General features: G+C 38.0%; 2 protein-coding genes across 3 annotated transcripts in view; both read left to right on the forward strand.

Moving 5' to 3' along the window:
- The window catches only part of LOC128166162 (laminin subunit alpha-like), a 46,590-nt gene extending 26,278 nt beyond the window's left edge, over nt 1-20,312 (forward strand). The window contains exons 50-73 of one of the 2 annotated variants that reach the window (XM_052831144.1): nt 244-401; nt 534-672; nt 836-929; nt 2,521-2,637; nt 2,896-3,081; nt 3,635-3,789; nt 9,864-10,034; nt 10,287-10,414; nt 10,738-10,888; nt 13,684-13,808; nt 13,952-14,289; nt 14,687-14,780; nt 14,902-15,019; nt 15,208-15,357; nt 15,489-15,634; nt 15,753-15,929; nt 16,032-16,156; nt 16,385-16,550; nt 16,674-17,034; nt 17,178-17,331; nt 17,899-18,035; nt 18,425-18,524; nt 18,725-18,847; nt 19,044-20,312. In XM_052831144.1, coding sequence (XP_052687104.1) covers nt 244-401; nt 534-672; nt 836-929; nt 2,521-2,637; nt 2,896-3,081; nt 3,635-3,789; nt 9,864-10,034; nt 10,287-10,414; nt 10,738-10,888; nt 13,684-13,808; nt 13,952-14,289; nt 14,687-14,780; nt 14,902-15,019; nt 15,208-15,357; nt 15,489-15,634; nt 15,753-15,929; nt 16,032-16,156; nt 16,385-16,550; nt 16,674-17,034; nt 17,178-17,331; nt 17,899-18,035; nt 18,425-18,524; nt 18,725-18,847; nt 19,044-19,201 — 3,771 coding nt within the window. In that variant the 3' untranslated portion in view covers nt 19,202-20,312. Of the gene's footprint in view, nt 1-243; nt 402-533; nt 673-835; nt 930-2,520; nt 2,638-2,895; nt 3,082-3,634; nt 3,790-9,863; nt 10,035-10,286; nt 10,415-10,737; nt 10,889-13,683; nt 13,809-13,951; nt 14,290-14,686; nt 14,781-14,901; nt 15,020-15,207; nt 15,358-15,488; nt 15,635-15,752; nt 15,930-16,031; nt 16,157-16,384; nt 16,551-16,673; nt 17,035-17,177; nt 17,332-17,558; nt 17,865-17,898; nt 18,036-18,424; nt 18,525-18,724; nt 18,848-19,043 lie in introns of those variants that run through there. The other variant, XM_052831145.1, reaches the window with a different exon arrangement.
- Nucleotides 4,038-8,699, forward strand: LOC128166180 (integrase/recombinase xerD homolog). Its single transcript, XM_052831180.1, has 2 exons — nt 4,038-4,318; nt 6,521-8,699. Exons 1-2 carry the CDS (start codon nt 4,093-4,095, stop codon nt 7,459-7,461), a joined length of 1,167 nt encoding a protein of 388 aa, XP_052687140.1. The 5' UTR covers nt 4,038-4,092; the 3' UTR covers nt 7,462-8,699.
- Nucleotides 20,313-20,936: the final 624 nt, after the last annotated feature.

Genomic DNA, 20,936 nt, shown 5'->3' on the forward strand with positions numbered 1-20,936 from the left:
GTCTGATGATTAACAAGGGCTTGGATATTTTTTACCTGCTGTTCTACAATCCTTTTTAATTCTAAATTGATTATTTAAAGAGTAAAATTAGCAATACTCTTAATGGATTGATCCCAATCTGTTTATCAAGCATAAAGGTTTTATTTTAGACAGTTTTTAAAATTGACAGGCTTTTGTAGCATTTGAAGTTAGCGCTTTCCTTTTTAATGTTTTTAAAAAGAAATTAATACCTTTTGTTTTCAGGAAGCTGAGACCCGAGCCTCACAGATCGATGCAGCTGTCGGAAGGATGCGTGATTTTGTGGGCAATCTGACCAGTGGTCTGGAGGAAGCCATCGTCAAGGTCAACGAAAGTCAGGAGCGTGCCCAGTCCCTGTCCGAGCAGGCTCAGTTCCTGGAAAAGTGCGTAGCAAAGCTTTAATATTATAACAAGGTCCTGTTGTATACAAGACATCAAATAAATAGCTTCTACATGTAAATAAAAAAAGACTTCTTACAGACGTATTAAAAGATTCCGATTTTTTTCTGGTGCAGTATCTACACAGACACGAGGGAGACTTCTGCCAATGCTCTTAATGCTGCCAGTGCTTTCCAAGGAATTGTGGACGCCATTGATGATGCTAATAATGCTTCCCGTGTAGCTCTTGAAGCTGCAAATGAAGCCCAAGGAAAGGTCAGTGTTTATTCTGTCGGTCAAATATTAGTCAAAATGAGGTCAATCTCAGTTCTGCGAGCAACTGATTTGTGTATCCATTTTCACATTGTTTTTTATTTAGCATACCTTAATTGCAGAAAAATGAACTAGCTTTTGCACGTGATATTTTTCTTTTTCACAGTCTAATGGTGTAGGAGAGAGTTCCCAGAATTCCAAGGGGAACAGCACAGCTTTACTGGAGTCAGCTATAACTCGTCTGGACAGGACAGAAGTGGGTCAGTATCTATAAAGAAGTGTGTCAGTATCTCTATAGAAGTGGGTCAGTATCTATATAGAAGTGTGTCAGTATCTATAAAGAAGTGGGTCAGTGTCTCTATAGAAGTGGGTCAGTGTCTCTATAGAAGTGGGTCAGTATCTCTATAGAAGTGGGTCAGTATCTCTATAGAAGTGGGTCGGTGGGTCAGTATCTCTATAGAAGTGTGCCAGTATCTCTATAGAAGTGGGCCAGTATCTCTATAGAAGTGGGTCAGTATCTCTATAGAAGTGGGTCAGTATCTCTATAGAAGTGGGTCAGTGTCTCTATAGAAGTGGGTCAGTATCTCTAAAGAAGTGGGTCAGTATCTCTATAAAGAAGTGGGTCAGTATCTCTATAGAAGTGGGTCAGTATCTCTATAGAAGTGGGTCAGTATCTCTATAGAAGTGGGTCAGTATCTATATAGAAGTGGGCCAGTATCTATATAGAAGTGGGTCAGTATCTCTATAGAAGTGGGTCAGTATCTCTATAGAAGTGGGTCAGTGTCTCTATAGAAGTGGGTCAGTATCTCTAAAGAAGTGGGTCAGTATCTCTATAAAGAAGTGGGTCAGTATCTCTATAGAAGTGGGTCAGTATCTCTATAGAAGTGGGTCAGTATCTCTATAGAAGTGGGTCAGTATCTCTATAGAAGTGGGTCAGTATCTCTATAGAAGTGCGTCAGTATCTCTATAGATGTGGGTCAGTATCTATATAGAAGTGGGTCAGTATCTCTATAGAAGTGGGTCAGTATCTCTATAGATGTGGGTCAGTATCTCTATAGAAGTGGGTCAGTATCTCTATAGAAGTGGGCCAGTACACTCAGTATTTATACTGTTGAGTGATCATAGAGCAGTTAGTGTTTATCTGATGAGATACTGCATGATACAGACAGTGATCATAGAGCAGTTAGTGTTTATCTGATGAGATACTGCATAATACAGACAGTAATCATAGAGCAGTTAGTGTTTATCTGATGAGATACTGCATGATACAGACAGTAATCATAGAGAAGTTAGTGTTTGTGTGATGAGATACTGCATGATACAGCCAGTGATCATAGAGCAGTTAGTGTTTGTCTGATGAGATACTGCATGATACAGACAGTAATCATAGAGCAGTTAGTGTTTATCTGATGAGATACTGCATGATACAGGCAGTGATCATAGAGCAGTTAGTGTTTGTCTGATGAGATACTGCATGATACAGACAGTGATCATAGAGCAGTTAGTGTTTGTGTGATGAGATACTGCATGATACAGCCAGTGATCATAGAGCAGTTAGTGTTTGTGTGATGAGATACTGCATGATACAGCCAGTGATCATAGAGCAGTTAGTGTTTATCTGATGAGATACTGCATAATACAGACAGTAATCATAGAGCAGTTAGTGTTTGTCTGATGAGATACTGCATGATACAGACAGTGATCATAGAGCAGTTAGTGTTTGTCTGATGAGATACTGCATGATACAGACAGCATATCAACTAATTCTTCCCACAGGTGGAAAATATAAGCTAGAATAATTAAAGATTAATTTATCAAACTAGTATATATATTTTTGTTTACAAATCCTAGAGTTGTCAGAGAGATTGCGTGAAGCCAAACTGAGTACAGACGATGTGGAGACAATGAATGATGAAATCAGCCGCGGAATGAATGACCTTAAGTTCCAAATCCAGGAACTCGGCAGATGTAAGTATACTTGATAGAAAAAGTGAAAATGTTGAGCAAATCTTAATCAATTATCAAGTAAAAAGGAGTTAAAATGTTTAGTTACTGAACATGCATGAACAAATGATGTATAGTTAATATAAAGGAAATATAAGTATCCAGAAAATTCAATTCATAATTGATACATAGATATGACAGTACAAAATTTTGAACTTGCAATTGATTTCTTAAGTGAATGATAATTGAAGACTAATTTCATACAAAATATTGATGTTGTAGATGAGTTTGAAAACAGAACAAGAGATGCGGGCATTCGAGCGACTGCAGCCGGGCAGCGTGCTCTGGATGCCCAGGAGAAAGTGGGCACAATTCTAGCCAAGCTTCCGGAGGACAAAAACAAGATAGACAGACTGGCCAACACTGTCGCTAAGACAGACAAGAACATTGCTGATGCCACCAGTCAAGGTGAGCTGATGGGTTATGTTGTAGGCATTATATGTTTATATTGTACGGGTTCGGACCAATTGCTCAAATGCGTTCGGGATATAATATCCAAAATGGGATAAAAATTTGAAGAGCAAATAATAAAAAAAAATTATTTTCCTAAAAATTTGGTAAATCTGCATTAGAATAGATGAAATGTAATAACTTTTGGTTTAAGTTTATTTTGCTGGCATTATTGTAATCATTTAAAGTTTATATTGCTGCCATTTTACATTTATATTGTAGACGTTTTAGGTTTATAGTGCTGGCATTTCAGGTTTATATTGTAGACATTTTAGATTTTTGTTTAAGGCATTTTTCATTTAAATATTATTGTAAGCATTTTGCATATATATATACATTGTAGGTTTACATTGTTAACACTTTAAAGGTATGAAAGAACAAGGTGCTCTGTTCTAAATCAGGATTAAAAGATCTAAAGTTTGCGACATCTCTTATCTAACAGCTGAACCAGTAAACTTAATAATCACCAAAAACGTCCACTGATTTTCTAGCGTTGTTGTGTTGTTTGTAGGTGATTTTGTGAGGGACAACCTGCCTGAGGTGATCACACAGATCAACCTTCTGGGTCAACGGAAAGAGGCCGTGGAGGCACTGAGAGATGGAGTTTACACCAACCTGAGTCGACTCCGAGAACAGATTGAGCTGGCTCGAGACGCTGCCAACAGGGTGAGTATGTGGAAAAAAGTGTTAATTGCCTATGCATGATAAATCTGTTTTATTTTTTTTTATTGGTTGTGTAATAATACAGATTATTGAAATGAATATGAGATAATCTCTTTTAATTGATTGAATAGCATTATCTCACAGTGGAGGACTTAACTAGGTACAGGTTAATTAATGTAAGATAGTCAGCATCAGTAAGAGTTATCTAAGCTAGCAACTTCCTCTTCCTGTTTACCATCTGGCCAGGAAAGCAACACAAAGGAAAAATTTTGATTCATCTCAATCCTTCCACATCACCAACCCGGCATGCCTCCGAAACGAAGCAGAACTCTGGAGAGGGGGGGCATGATCTCCCCGGCTAGGGGCAGGGGCTATAAAAAGCCTCGCCATCCCCAAAGGCAAAAAAAGCCCGGCTATACCGAGCCTCAGGCTGAGGCCAGCCACCAGGATGCCCCCCTACCCCAACAACAGCCACCACCAGATGTGAGTGACCACGAGAGCGGAACTGAGGACTTTGGGCTCCCCAATATGGGTAATTTTGAGAACTCGAGCTTTTCTTTGGATTTCAATCTTTCTGACTTCACTCCAGTTCCCGAAATTAGTTGTTTCGACAATGTAGGGCAGCATGTGCCCTTAAAATTAAAACAAAAAATTTGGGAGGGACAGTTTATTGATTTAAGTTTATTATTAAAATCGGCCAAAGAAATTAACAACAGTTTGGGGGGTCAAGGAGAGATAAAAATTAGAGATGGGAAATTCTGCATTGTCAAGGCAAATGTTGGCCCTTACCTCACAATAGACAAATGGACTGATGCTTTCATGATATTCATGAGCGTAATGTTAGAAAAATTCAGAACCAGGGCACAGGAGATGCTAAAATACATGCGCGATATCAGACTAGCTGCAGCTAGATCGCAAGGTTGGTTTAAGTACGATGAACAGTATCGTCTTCGTAAAGCCAGCCAACCCGAATCATCTTGGGGCGTAATCAATCACGAATTTTGGCTTTTATATGTGACAGGTCAGGCTGGTTCCGAAAGTAAAGCTCAGGTCAACAATGCTAAGCAATTTTCAGGGGAGAACAGCACATCTACTGCAATTCAGTATTGCTATCATTTTAATCAAGGTAAAAGGTGCAATTTTTTCCCCAGATGCAGATTCAAGCACATCTGTAGAAGATGCGGAGGCAAACACCCAGCTTCCAACTGTTTCAACAACAAGTCAGCTTTATAAGTTGGGCAAGACCCCTATTAAATTAGACAGAATTATTTATCATACCCGAAACTATTCAGATTATCATTTTCTAACGCAAGGCTTTATGCACGGTTTCAAACTACAATATTTTGGCCCTAGATTACCTAGGTTTTCAAAAAATCTACCAAGTTTGGGCAAACAGTATTCAGTAGCAGAGCAAAAGATTGACAGGGAAATTTCACTGGGGAGAGTGGCAGGCCCCTTTAAGCAACCACCTTTTCCAACACTTCAGGTTTCTCCACTAGGTCTGGTGCCCAAAAAGGACGGTGACTATCGTCTTATTCACCACTTATCTTATCCAGAAGCTGCTTCTATTAATTTTTTTATTGACTCTGAACAGAGCTCTGTGACTTATTCAACTATAGATGATGCTGCTGCCATGATCGCCAGATTAGGAAGTGGGGCATATCTTGCAAAGTCAGACATCAAATCAGCCTTTCGGCTAATACCAGTTAGCAGCACTGATTTTGATCTGTTAGGTTTTTTCTTTAACAACGCTTACTATTATGACAAAATGCTGCCATTTGGTTGTAAGATTAGTTGTGCAATCTGGGACAGATTTGCTAGCTTTCTTCATTGGCTTACACATGTTCATGCACAAAATCGGTCGATTCTACACTATCTAGATGATTTTCTTTTTTGTGGCCACGATTTTAATTCAAGCAAGAAAATCTTGGACACCTTTCTGTTGCTGTGCAGTGACCTTGGGGTCCCAATTGCAAACGAAAAAACAGTTCAACCAACCCAAGTGCTCACTTTTTTAGGCATTGAAATTCATACTGTAGAAATGATCATGAAATTGCCGATAGAAAAAATTCATGAAATCAGACTAAGGATCACCGAGGTCATGAAATTAAAGAAGGCAACTCTCAAACAACTTCAATCATTACTAGGGCTTTTGAACTTTGCATGTAGAGTCATAGCTCCAGGTAGGGCTTTTTGTCGACGCCTAACTGATGCAACCATTGGTCTCAATAAACCGCATCACCACACACGAGTGACTGCGGAAATGAAAGCTGACCTACAAGTTTGGCTCACATTTCTCCAGTCTTTCAATGGTATTTCAGTCATTACAGAGGGCACATGGGTCAATAACGACACATTACAGCTCTTTACCGACAGTGCAGGGGGAGAAGCGGGGGGATTTGGCATATTTTTCGCAGGCAAGTGGGCATATGCCCATTGGCCAAGTTGTTGGTTTGCTCAGGGCATAACTCGTGATATGACCTTCTTAGAGCTCTTTCCAGTGCAGGTAGCTCTTGAGCTGTGGAAACAGCGCTTTGCCAACTCAAAAATTTTGTTCTACATTGATAACATGGCAGTTGTGCAGGTTATAAACACCACAACATCAAAATCACCTAGGGTCATGAAAATTGTAAGGAAACTGGTTCTCACATGTCTCAAATACAATATTTTATTAAAAGCAAAACACATACCATCCAAGTTAAATTCTATCGCGGATTGTCTCTCTCGTTCACAGTGGGGCAAATTCCGGCAGCTAGCACCAACAGCAGACCCATGGCCAACACCACTCCCCAAGAACATTTGGGAAATTTAAGAACTGAAGCCAACAGGCTCATCCAGGGCTCAATTTCAACAAACACGCATAAAGCCTATCAAGGAGCTTTGACCAATTTCAAAAATTTTTTGAACAGTTGTGGGTTAGCATTGGTTTTTCCCATTCCTATTGATCACTTACTTAATTTTATTGCCCATTTGTCTATTTCAGGTACAGCGTACAGAACAGCTGCTCTGTACATTAGTGCTTTATCTTATATTCACAAATTACGAGGCATCCAAGATAACACCCAATCCTTTATTGTTAAAAAAGCCTTGCAGGGTCTCCATAAAAAGCGAGGTGTGACAACAGATCCGCGAATTCCTTTAACTTTATCCATTTTACAAAGGGTCATGTTAGCATTGCCATCTATTTGCAGATCCCCCTATGAGAGTGTTTTATTCTCCACTATTTTTTCCATCACATATCACGGTTTGCTTAGGGTTAGCGAGGTCTTGGCCATCCATAGGGCACACATCTCAGTTGAGGGAAACAATGTCAGTATTTTAATTCCAAGGTCAAAAACAGATCAGATGGGAAATGCAACCACGTTGCACATATCTAGACAACCCAATGCTGACACATGCCCAGTGCGTTGGGTACTTAAATTTTTTCGACTACGCCCTGACAGCGGCTCTCTTTTACTGTTTACTCATATGGATGACAAAGCCATAACAAGATACCAATTTAATTGCATGCTGCAAAAGACTCTCCAATTTAATGGCATTCAGGGACATTTTAGACCACATAGCTTTAGAATAGGCAGAGCTACAGATCTTGCAAAACAAGGGGTTTCAGAATCAGAAATTAAAGCTTTAGGCAGATGGGAATCGAGGGCCTTTCAAAATTATATTAGATTGTAAATTCATTGTTAATTAATGGAATACAGGCTAATTCTGCCAAAAGTATTCCAGATTTCAAAACAGTCTGGATAGTTGGAACTTCAATACCATATTGGGCTGGGGAGGAAGCAGTGAAGAGACCAGGTGGAAAGAACCTTAACCTGGGCGTGGACATCACCTGGAAAGGAATAAGGGGACTACACTGGAAAGACCTGGACAAACTTATTTCTGATGAGATTAAAAACCAACCACACCCGGATGTATTGGTCATTCATGCGGGATCCAATGATCTTACAGCAGCTGGCAATACAGCACTGCGATTTTCGCATGAAATTCAATGTAGTTTGTATCGCTATAATGTAATGCTTCCAAAAACATTACTTATTTGGTCAACAATGCTTCCCCGTCTCTACTGGCATGGGGCCCCATTAGGCAAGGGTGGGGCTAAGATTGATTCAAAACGGCGCAAGGTAAACAAGGCCATTAGAAAATTTATTACATCTGAAGTAAATGGGGCTTGCATTGTTCATGACAAAAACATTAATGTTCACCAAACTGGTTTGTTTAGATACGATGGAACCCATTTATCAGAAAGGGGAAACAAGGCTTATTTAAACAATATTCAAGGGGGCTTAGAATTCATTTTCAGGGGAAAGGGGAAGATTTTTGGATAATTAGTTGTTTTTATAGTACAGTACACTTGCTTATATATTAGAACGTAGGATCTTAGTAACACACATTTTAAAAGGGGGCAAATTTAGTGGGGAACATCATATCGATGTTAGTGGCGGGGTCAAGGGAGACATAACCTCTGCACTAGCTTAACCTGGTTGTCTCTGCTCATCTGCATAAAGCATGAGGGGGTCTCATGGCGGTGTGTTAACATGGAAGTTAAATGCCATTGAGCAAATGTGTGTAATGTGTTCCTAAACTGCTTGGGGTCTGCAGCATTTCAGTGCTCAGACCCCCTCTACCTCTATAAAAAGGAGGAGAGGCTACAAGCTGGTGGTGTTAAAAAGTTAAACCAGGTAGCAAGCCAGAGGCAGGGTGTAAAAGCTGTGCAGATTGTATGCCTAGCCACCATGCGTGTCAGGCATGGGGTTTCATGGCACTCGCATAAGCGAGGCCACTAGCTTGCCCATTTTGTTAAGGTATCCTAGTTGTCTCCCTTGACTCCTGCAAAATTTGCGGCCATTTCAATCCAACTATTATGTATATGTTTTTTTATGGTTGTTTCAGTAATAAATATCTAAACATACTATTGGTGTTATTAATTACTATTGGCTGGAAGTCAATCAGGAAGGAAAAATGGCAATGGCAAAGAATGTAGTTGGCTGCAATATTCAATTAATACAGATTATTGAAATGAATATGAGATAATCTCTTTTAATTGATTGAATAGCATTATCTCACAGTGGAGGACTTAACTAGGTACAGGTTAATTAATGTAAGATAGTCAGCATCAGTAAGAGTTATCTAAGCTAGCAACTTCCTCTTCCTGTTTACCATCTGGCCAGGAAAGCAACACAAAGGAAAAATTTCCCACCCACCCTCCCAATTTTAACAAGTCTAACAAATTAGCTGTGTTGTTCACCTAATCTGTGCCAGGTACTTTTATTTTATTTTTAGGTTTTTACATTGCAGTGGACTGTTTCAAGCGGAGCTCCTGGCTTGAAACACTTACGACTCTTGTGCGAAGATAATTTTATTCATTCCAACATTTAATTTAATCCACAACTTCAGAAATCAGTAAATACACATAATTGCTGGGGTATTTATTTTGTCGCAACTTTATGGGGGAGGAGTCAGGGAAACATTAAAGGCCGTCAAGGGCACTAGCTTAACCTGGTTGTCTCTGCTCATCTGCATAAAGCATGAGGGGGTCTCATGGCGGTGTGTTAACATGGAAGTTAAATGCCATTGAGCAAATGTGTGTAATGTGTTCCTAAACTGCTTGGGGTCTGCAGCATTTCAGTGCTCAGACCCCCTCTACCTCTATAAAAAGGAGGAGAGGCTACAAGCTGGTGGTGTTAAAAAGTTAAACCAGGTAGCAAGCCAGAGGCAGGGTGTAAAAGCTGTGCAGATTGTATGCCTAGCCACCATGCGTGTCAGGCATGGGGTTTCATGGCACTCGCATAAGCGAGGCCACTAGCTTGCCCATTTTGTTAAGGTATCCTAGTTGTCTCCCTTGACTCCTGCAAAATTTGCGGCCATTTCAATCCAACTATTATGTATATGTTTTTTTATGGTTGTTTCAGTAATAAATATCTAAACATACTATTGGTGTTATTAATTACTATTGGCTGGAAGTCAATCAGGAAGGAAAGATGGCAATGGCAAAGAATGTAGTTGGCTGCAATATTCAATTAATAGAAATGCAATATTAATACCAGTTTTGAAGATATTGATTAATTTGTTTACAGATCCGTGTCGGTCTGGAGTTTGTTGGAAACACAACAGCCACACTGAGAAATCCAGCCAATATTGAGTCTGCTGGCTCCTACTCCACTCTCTCCATGTATGTACAGACTCGCCAGAAGAGGGCACTGCTTGGCTACGTTGGAGCGGACATGATGCCAAACCGAGTCACACCCGTAAGTTATCAAAATTACTTTTATTGTAAATAGTCAACATTTTTTTAAAAAGCTTACGGTGATGGAAATTCAAAATCACAGGTATAATTTTAAAGCATTGTTGTAAACCAGCAAATGGGTACATTAACTGCGGCTTGAGAATTTGTCAAGCTTGTCATATAAACGGCTACATTTACATGTAAATTGGTGGGACAGAAACCCATGATAAAAAAAAATTGACAGTGATGTGATATCTAAACACTCTTATTGAAGGACTACATGTCTCTAGAACTAAGAGACGGACGCCCAGTCCTGCGTTACAACCTTGGATCTGATCCAGCGGAAATCGTCTCCAATATGGACGTCTCTGATGGCAAATGGTACCTGATCAAGGCCAAAAGGTGAGTCGGAATAAGTCTGGGGTGATCAAGGCCAAGAGGTGAGTTGGAATAAGTCTGTGGTTACAATTCACCCAGTCTTAAACTCGCATGCTGACAACAAGAGTGAAAGGGGCAGAAATAAAATAGAAATGGTGAATATATCCCTTTGTACAGTATGTCATACTTTGCATCATTAACATTGTGTAGGAAGAAATAATTTTCTCAACATAAAATTGTAATATCTGTCCATATTTTCTGACATTATTCACTTGGTGATTGTTATTGTTCAGTTGGTGATGTTTTTGGTTATTGTTCAGTTGGTGATGTTTTTGGTCTTTGTGAAGGATTGGGAAGTCTGGAGAGTTAGAGGTCATAGGAGATGGAGACAGCAACAATGATAAAGTGACGGGAGAGTCCGGCGGAACCTTCACTGTCCTAGAGCTGAACCCCCAGACCACCAAGTTCTACGTGGGTGGGGTCCCCAGCGACGTCAGGGTAAGGCTCTGAAGACATCAATAGACATTTCTCCTGTTAATAGAAACAAAGTTTTAAAATTTGTTGTTATAGTTGAACTTTGATATCTCAAACACTGACATATCGATTATAGTGGATATGTCGAAGACATCAACATATCCACTATAATCGATATGTCAGATGTCAACAACACACTGTGCCCACAGGATAACCTAAGTATCAAAACAATCTATTGTTATAAGAAGTGCTAAACACCCCAATCCCCTTCCCTATGCCATGTCCCAATAGAATGGGGGACAGACATGCACCTTTAAGGGCAAAATGAATGCACTGTCCATCCATGATGAAAATCAAAATCACTTAGAATATTATAACCCATTTCTCTCTCTCTCTCTCTCTCTCTCTCTCTCTCTCTCGCTCTCTGTTGTACATGTATATTAAGTACATAAGTTTGGACTGATAGAAAATACAAGATTCATGTATTTTTTCTAGTTTTTCACTTAATATATCCTAAGATAAAGATTGTCAAATAATCTTTCAGTCCCAGCTTTTGCTGCACCTGTAGAACGTTTAATTAGTATAGCTGGGAAGATTTTCAAACTAATAGGATGCAATTAAAAGATGAAACCTTTGAAACTTTGATCATAAAGTGCAACAGCAATCTTTTGTCTTAGGTGTCCTCAGCATAAAGAAATGCAATTAAAATATATTAAGAAATATAACTGGGAAAAACCCTCTGTCTATAAATTAATACAATTAAGTGTCCAAAATTATAAAGATTTGTGTTATCTGGGGAAATATCTCTATTTAGCTTTTTAATAAAAGCAACATTATTCCATAAATTGTTTTCTATTATGCACAAATTCTGTGTTTCTATATCATATCTGACATTGTATCATGCCAAATGTCTATAAAATAATATCTTTTTACTTATGTAATATGTTGTTCATAATGCCACAAGATTACCGTAATGTCGCGTGTATAACACGCACTTTTTTTCAGCCAAAATTTGATCAAAAGTGGGGGGTGCGTGTTATACATAGGACCAAAATTGTACCCCATTTTTTCAAACCGTGATTCTTGATACCACGGGAGTAGTGACTGCCGATTTAGCGTATTATGCAAATTGAATGAGTACATACTAAATTTACTGCATCAGAAATACCTTATTCTTAATTCCCCCCCCCCCCCCCCCATGTATTGAAATCCTCTTTTAACACTATTTCTTGCATCAAACAAGTTTAAATATCGCCAGTGTATTCGCCATTACGTAAGCAGCCACCTGTTGACTTGGCGCGTGGTCAATGTTTGTTTAACAATTTCCGGTGTCAGAAGCATGCACCTCTCTCGTGTCGGACTTCACAGGGTGTTTTCAAGTGCACGTAGATAAGCAATTATTCTGATTTTATTAAACTTAATTACTTTGTGTCCCGTTATGCAGTTAAACGTTATTGCTTTAAATTACATAGACACTGCTAAAATTACATCGATCATTTGTACGACTTGATAATGACGATATACGACATACGTAAGTTTCTTCACAATGTTTATTTAAACAACAATCATAGGGTTTGACTATAATTAATCAATTAAATCATTTCTGGTTTATGTCTGCAAACATTATTACTTTTAAGCACTAAGCTCAGTTGCCGTTCTTCTCTACGTATGATGATCTTCTACTTCTCCGATGTTGTAAGAAACTCTTTACGAAGTGTCAAATGATATTTGATACCGTCCATGTAAATCGTGCCGTCCTTTTTTTATTAAAAGTATAAGAACTTTGACTCTAATATCGCTTAGGCCATGTTCCGATCACGAAATTACAGTAATTACGCTTGGGTTAAAAAATCATCATTAAACATCGATAGTTATTTGGGAAAATGGCGGCCGTCGATTTTCATCGTCTGTGCTATGTTCCGATCTCAAAATTAAAGAAATTGCGCATGGATTATAAAATTACTATGAAACATCGATAGTCTGGGGGGAAATGGCGGCCGTTGATTTCGCCATTTTTTTGGGTGCATGTTATACATAGGACCTGCTGTTTTTTCGCCATTTTTTGGTCAACTTTGGGGGTGCGTATTATACACGAGTGCGTATTATACACGAGACATTACGGTATTATATATATTGAGCAAATAAAGAATGACTCTTGTATATATAGTCATTGAATTTGAACCTGATACTGAACATGAAACTGTAGATATGTTAAGGAGTGTTTTATATTTGAAACATTTGCAAAAACTCTTTATTAGCTTTACTTTTTTAAAACAAAGTAATGGTAATGGTAATACATTACTTTACTCTTGTTATGGTAATGTAATGCATTACTTCAAGAAAATCAACTTGCAGAGTTGGGGTCAATTACTTTGAAAAGTAATTAATTACTTTCAAATACATTGACAATTTTATCAATTACTTGCAATTACAATTAATTGATTTAATCAAGTAATGGTAATGGTAATTTAATGCCAAAATTCATGAAGTAATGGTAATGTAATGCATTACTTTACAATGTAATTCGCCCCAAGCCTGGTCGAAGTTATGTGTAAGTCCCAACCACTTATTTTTTAAGTATTTTACCCTCAATATCTCGAACACTCGGATATCTCAATTTTTAAACAGTATGTCCCATCTAGTTCGAGATAACCAAGTTTGACTGTATTAAGCTAAAGGAAAATAGAAATAAATAGTACCAATGATGTTTTGGGGATTCATATTAATGATTTTCCTGCTGAAACAGTACGTTATTACATGTATAAAAATACATACAAAGCAGATTTTGACTTTTAACCTTTTGTATTTTCTATACACAGTTACCTCGCCCTGTGGATTCCACGTACTATAATGGTGCTATGGAAGAGGTGATGTTTGATGGGAAACCATTGGGATTGTGGAACTTTGTGGCAGGAGAAAACAACTTCAAAGGAGCCATTGAAAGGTCAGTTAGTGCGAGATTTTCTTTGGAATTGTAATCTTTGATGAAAGACATATTGCTTTTGATTCAAAAATTTAGTTTTTTGTTTAGATGAAAGGTTTTGAAAGTTTATATAATGTCAAGAATTGATTTTTTGGGGATTTTAGAGATGTCATGAAATCAGTTGTATCCAATGGCTTCCGATTCAATGGCAAAGGTTACGTGAGGCTGAGCGCTTCCAAGGTCAACTTCAAACCGGCTAAAGAATCGAACATCATCCTGAGCTTCAAGACCTACGCTGAAAATGGACTGATCTTCTTCATGGGCAAGAACCGTGACTTCATGTCGCTGGAGATGAAGGAGGGTCACGTATTGTTCCAGTACGACCTTGGGGGCATGCCGGCCAAACTGATCACCCCAGGGACGTACAACGACGGGAATTGGCACACGATCCAGGCCCAGAGACAGGAGAGGTTCGGGGTGCTCAAGGTGGACAATGGAGACGGTAAGCTGTTGTTACGCCTGTTTATTTGATTTAAATTAAATGGTTTTAAATAAAGATAATTATGTTCAAATAACGACTCAATTTGGCGGTAGGCATTGCGTGTGCTCCTCTGTATGATGCAAAGTTGATAAGAAAGGTAGATTTTAGATAGAATTTGACCTTTTCTGATCTCGGTTTATTTTTGGGGGGTCTGATGGTTTATATTAATTTGATCAATCAGTCAGCTTCCTAAAATAATATCATGACTACAATAGCACCAAAATCCTCTTGATTTAAAATCAAATTCACATTGTGTACTTATATCGACAACAGACAATGTTTTCTCTTGTTGGTGTTTGAGTTTATTTATAGCACATTGTACTTGTAATGGCTAGCTTTACGTGTTGTTTGTTCACAGCCATACAAGGCCAGTCTCCGGGATCACTGACTGAACTTAGCTACACAGACGACATTTTCATTGGAGGATACAACCGACTCTTTGTTCCTGTTGGGTATGTCGCGCTAACATTAATGTTCTAAGCTTTAACAGAGTACTATCTGTAATAGAGAAGAATACTACTGCTAATCTGTAGAGAATAACAGCCTAGGATAAAAATGTGAGCTATGTTGTAGTAATGTGGAATCCCGAGGTTTTGATGGCTGTGTACAGGACCTTCAGTTCAACATCAACAAATGGGATCTGAACAAGAATGAGGCGGCCAAGGGCGTAGTCCGGGGATGTCCTGAACAGGTCAGAAATCATTAGCTCTATCATGACTGTAACGCAGGTTATACACACTAGCAGTGACCTGCATCGGTGCTTCTCTATTCCTTTAATTGACATATTACTTCTTACATGATCTAAACACAGGTTATATTGTTAAATGTTAACACTGATTTTTGTGTGTCTCTATTCCTATGATTTGACTGTGGTTGTAGATCTTGAGAACTGCCACATTTGACCAGGAAAGGCGTGGGTTCATCTCCAAGGAGCTGGCAGCCAGTGTGGGTACCAACTTTGATGTGACCTTCAGAATTAAGACACTGTCCAACGCCAGCATGATTCTGTACACATCTAACAACGACCAGGTAAGAACTCGCTCCCAGATATTTAATGAAAGTCGAAGGATTACATGTAGATTATTTACTTTCTGTTTTGGTCTCTACTGTTGTTTTTATTATCAAATGATATGTTAAGTTCAGTCAATGTTCCATTTCAGACATCTGGATTCTCCGTGGCTATTTTGAGAGGTCGTCTGGTGGTAACCTCTGACCCTGGTGGTGCCCCCCTGGCTCTGGAAAGCACAGTCAATACATACAATGATGGAAACTGGCACTATGTGTCCATAATGAAAATGGGAGCAAAGTATGTTGGATGGGTTCAAAAGATGATCATTATCATACTCTTCTTTATGTGTGAGCTTGCCATGTGTGGAAGTGCATTATGTGTTCTGAGTGAAAAAAAGAAAGAGTTTATCTTGTAGGCTGATGATGAATATAGATGACCAGGAAATGGTGGATAAGACGGGAAGATCGGGCACAGATGTATTCACGGAGCGCCCTCTTTACATTGGAGGCACCGACTTCACCATGTCAGAAAGACTGGTAGCATCCACTGCCAGATTCTCCGGCTGTATGTCTGATTTCACAATCAACGGAAAGTAAGTAATTGACACTGCATACATCAACCACAACAGGAAATCAAGTATTGATTATGAAACAAAATTTATTCAAATGTTTCTATTTGGATATTTATTTTTCAGTTTCTTAAATTTTGCCACCATTCCACGCCAGAATGTGCGAGATGTCTCATTCAGTGAATGTCCTATAGAGGATACAGAGATTAGTGTTACCACGACAACAGTTCTACCAACATTCCCCACTGACAGTACGTATCATATCATCACTCAGCAATCAGTTCAGTGTTGTGTGATGTCATCATGTATCAAGATTCTTCTTAACATGTCTCCTATCCATTCATAACTTTAAAAAGAAATATGTGACAAGAAATCAATGTAGATCGACAGCATTTATTATGATAATATAGAAAACATTTCAAATCTTTACTTAATGTAGATGAAACCTTAGAAACTGATTTTTGTTTGATATTTAAAAGCTGAGGAGTCAACTAAGGAAGTGACAGTGGCTCCAGAGGAGAAGTGTCGCCTGCCGTCAAATGTTGACGTCGAGACGATCAGTCCAGGAGACGTGGAGGGCTTCAAGTTTGGTGACACGCTGACGAGCCGCCACGAGTATGTGGGCTGGAAGAGTCTGAGAGTCAAGTAAGAAGCATGTCCATTTAGTGTGTACTGTTCAAAACAAAGTGAAGGGAAATTTCCATGATGTGGAGCAGTTCTTAAAAGTTTGATTAAAATAAGCACCAGCAAGATTTTATTTCATTATAGGGCCAATATAGAGATAGAGTTTAAGACAACAAGCAGTGGAGGAATTATGTTGTATGCCACAGACAGACGAAAGACAGACTTCATTTCCCTTATCATGAAAGACGGCCATCTTGTTTTCTCTTTCAACTGTGGCTCTGGGGCCCTGAATCTTGAAACTGACCAAAAATACAATGACGGCAAATGGCATACCGTGGAGTTTGGAAGAAATCAGAAGACAGGGAAGATCTCTGTGGATGGGGGCACAGCTAAAGTGGGAACTTCTCCTGGTCCAACACAGTCGCTGAACCTCCGAAAGCCATTCTTTGTGGGTGGGATTAATCCAGACCTATCCTCTAACGACAAAGTCAAGAAACACTTACAGGTACGTGTTCTACGGAATGAATGGTAACGGCTGGTTCAATCACTAGGTCATGATTAACGCAATCTTATTCTGACCATTAGAATCACCTGTATTTACAATGAGCCTGAAAAAATTCACACAAGAATACTAATTTTTTTGTTCAGGGTGTACTAGGCAGTTTTGAGGGATGTATGCGTAACATGGAACAGAACTACGAGACCTTTGGTCAGCCTAATGCGACACAGAAGGTCAGCTCTTGTGTGGCCAATCTGGAGAGGGGAACCTTCTTCAACGACCAGGGAGGCTACATCACTCTGTGTAAGTCTTACATTTCTGGTGTCGGGGGAGACAAAGGGATATGATTGAATACATACAGATAACTGTCCAATGTTTTATTACCAGTACACAGATGATAAGTACTTTGTGGGTCTGGACTTTGATTACATCGAGCTAACTGTCCATTATTTTATTACACATATGATAAGTACTATGTGGGTCTGGACTTTGATTACATAGAGCTAACTGTCCAATGTTTTATTACACAGATGATAAGTACTATGTGGGTCTGGACTTTGATTACATAGAGCTAAATGTCCAATGTTTTATTACACATATGATAAGTACTATGTGGGTCTGGACTTTGATTACATAGAGCTAAATGTCCAATGTTTTATTACACATATGATAAGTACTATGTGGGTCTGGACTTTGATTACATAGAGCTAACTGTCCAATGTTTTATTACACAGATGATAAGTACTTTGGGGGTCTGGACTTTGATTACATAGAGCTAAATGTCCAATGTTTTATTACACAGATGATAAGTACTATGTGGGTCTGGACTTTGATTACATAGAGCTAACTGTCCATTATTTTATTACACAGATGATAAGTACTATGTGGGTCTGGACTTTGCTTTTAACCTGGATATCAGACCCAGGAACTTGAGCGGGGTCATCCTTGCAATCTATGATCCAGCCGAAAAAGGAGACTACATCTTCCTTCAACTTGTGGATGGAAAGGTTTGTGTTTTTAGTTATTCTGATAGAGGATATGTCATTGACATATATGCAGGGAAGATACTGTAAACCAACTTTTATTCGCGTGCGAGAAATTTTTGCGAGGTTCACGAGGGTCTCATTGTCGCAAATATTTCTCACCGTGGACCAGTATTTACCATATATTTGTAATAAAAGAAGAAGGTGTGGATAAGGTTTAGTCGCGAAAATTAGTCGCCGCGAACCAGTTCATCTTTGATAAATCGCGTAATAAAGTCGTCGCGAATAAAAGTTGGTTTACAGTAGTTAGCTTGATTCTGTTCTGTTTACAGTTTTGATTACTACTTATTGTACAGATGTTTTATAAATAAGATGCCCTTGTCACCAAGTTTTGTGCTTGCTCTTGTTGACAGGTTGTTGCTACAGCTGACAATGGACAAGGGGAGGTCAAGACGGAATACACGCCTCGGGAGGAAAATGCACTGTGTGACGGTGAATGGCACAGTATCAGTGGTGAGTGAAAGACAGGACTCACGATCCTCTTTTTGGATTAAATTATATTTCACCAAGTAGTCCAGAATATATCCTTTTTAGGACTAATATAAGATTAAAATGTTGAATAATCTACAACAAAAAATTCATGATACTGTAACATGTTTTAGGAATAAGTACTGTTTGACAATGCGTTAGTTACATGTTTCTTTGGTTTGCAGTAAACAAGGCCAAGAATGTTCTGTTATTGACGGTGGATGGGAACAACGCCCCCGCGGGAACAGGCGCGGTGGGATCCTCCGAGATCAACACCAATGATCCTATGTATATAGGAGGAGTCCCAGGTCTGTCACTGATTAATGCTAATTCCTGTAGAGGAGTTTATTGTTATGTAACATATATCAATAGAGCAGTGCAACTTCAAATTTATTCATTGGTTTATGTGAATAAGTTGTTCTGCTTTGTTTACTCATGACATTTTCTTTATGTCATAGCATTAAGTTATTTGATATTAACCGCTGATTTTGCTGTGTATTTCAGATTTTACCAGGACAGGAATATTGACTGACAGGAACTTTTCTGGATGTATTCGTAATTTTGAGATCAGGCGTGGTAAAGGAGAACTGTACAAAGCCCAATACTTGTCATCAGGGGACATCACTGGGGATGTTACTCTGAACAAATGTCCACGGAACTAAACTCTAGATATAAGACAGCCATGTGCAATAAACCTTAATGAACGTTTAGTTTGAAACAGGGTATAATTTTTATTTCAGTGAAATGTAAAATCAAAATCCAGTTTGAAATCCTCATATACAATATACATATATGAGCATGCAAAAGAACATTTGCTACAGAGAAACGTTTTAATGGACCCTTCCCACCTTCCTCTGTTTCAAAAGTAAAAATTTGTTGTACATTGGACCTTCATTTACCGGTACATAATTTTTATTTTGATAGCCCTCAAAAAGTTAAAACTTGTCTTTTTGCTAATGCAGAATTATCTTAGAGAACTTGAAATGTTTTCACACATAATTTAAATTTTATAAATGATGATAAGGTATCATAAAACCTCTTTCATCCATTTTCAATACAAAAAAACTTAATGAAATTTCCCTTCAAAGAATCTTTGTAGCAGCTGTTTTTTTTATGATTCAAAAATGTTTATTGTTAAATTGTTACATAAGATTGACAGCTCTTTTTATGTAAAACATGTCAAATTTTAATTGGAATTATTTTATTTAAAATTTTTAACAATAAATCTTTTTAATCCATTTTGACTGTTTTTTTTTAATGTAATACATGTCAAAATGTCTATCAGATTTATTTTATTTCAATTTTTTGTTAAAAACTTGTTTCCCCACACATGTTTGATGTTTTTACAGTGCTTAATTTGATTCAAATAACTTTTAAGAGACCATGAAGTTGTTTGAACTGTCTTTCTTTCATTCTGTTATTTCAATGTTGACAATAAACATCATCTCTTTTAGAAGAGTCATTTTAATTCCAATTTAATAATGTCAACCTTTTTTGTAAATCAGTTATTTTGTCATCGGCCAATTATATTTGTTTCAATTTCAATGCATACCACAATTCCTTGTACGAAGTGTGTTTTTATCTTCTTAAAGTCACAGATAACGATTATTCTATTTTTTGGACCTAAAAAACTTGGCAGCACTCTTCTAAAAGATATGATATTCAACTGTATTTGGCCTTATTCCATTTTCATGTTTTTGTACATTTGAATTGTTAATTTGTGATCAATAACTTAATTAATTGTACAAAAATATTAAAAGTAGGAATCTTTAACTATGCTTTGTTTTTTGTTCTAACAAATCTGTACCAGACTGTGTTAATTTATTATATGAACATTTGGTGTGCCAAAAATAAGATGTATAAATGGCATGCCAGATTCCAAAAATAAGCTAAACATAGTTTCACAGTTGATAAACCAGGTTTTTTAACTGGAACAACATTAATCTATTTTTCACATTTGTAAACCATGCATAACAGCCATAGTTTACTTGATCATTGCTGGTTTTGTTTCAGAAGTGTAAACTTCACTCAACAACTTTAAACTGTAATCAGCATTAACTGATGAATATAATTTTACCATTCGTGTTACTAACAACTCTTAGTCTTATCTATAATAACTAAAGTAAATTAAAGTATTTTGCTCACCTGAACTATAGGTCCAAGTGAGCTTTTCTGTTCACCGTTGTTCGTCGTTCGTCTGTCGATCTGCCGTCTGTCTGTACACTTTTCACATTTTTTACTTCTTCTCTAAAACTATTTAACCAAGTTTAACTACAGTAAACTTCATACAAAACATTCTTATGGAAAGGGGATTCTAAATTGTTAAAAGAAACGGTGAAAATAGGGTGCATGTCTATTTAAATCTTCCTCTCAAGAACAACTGCACCAAAAATGCCA

This window comes from Crassostrea angulata, chromosome 10 (genome assembly GCF_025612915.1).
Source record: "Crassostrea angulata isolate pt1a10 chromosome 10, ASM2561291v2, whole genome shotgun sequence".
NCBI classification, from domain to species: domain Eukaryota; kingdom Metazoa; phylum Mollusca; class Bivalvia; order Ostreida; family Ostreidae; genus Magallana; species Magallana angulata.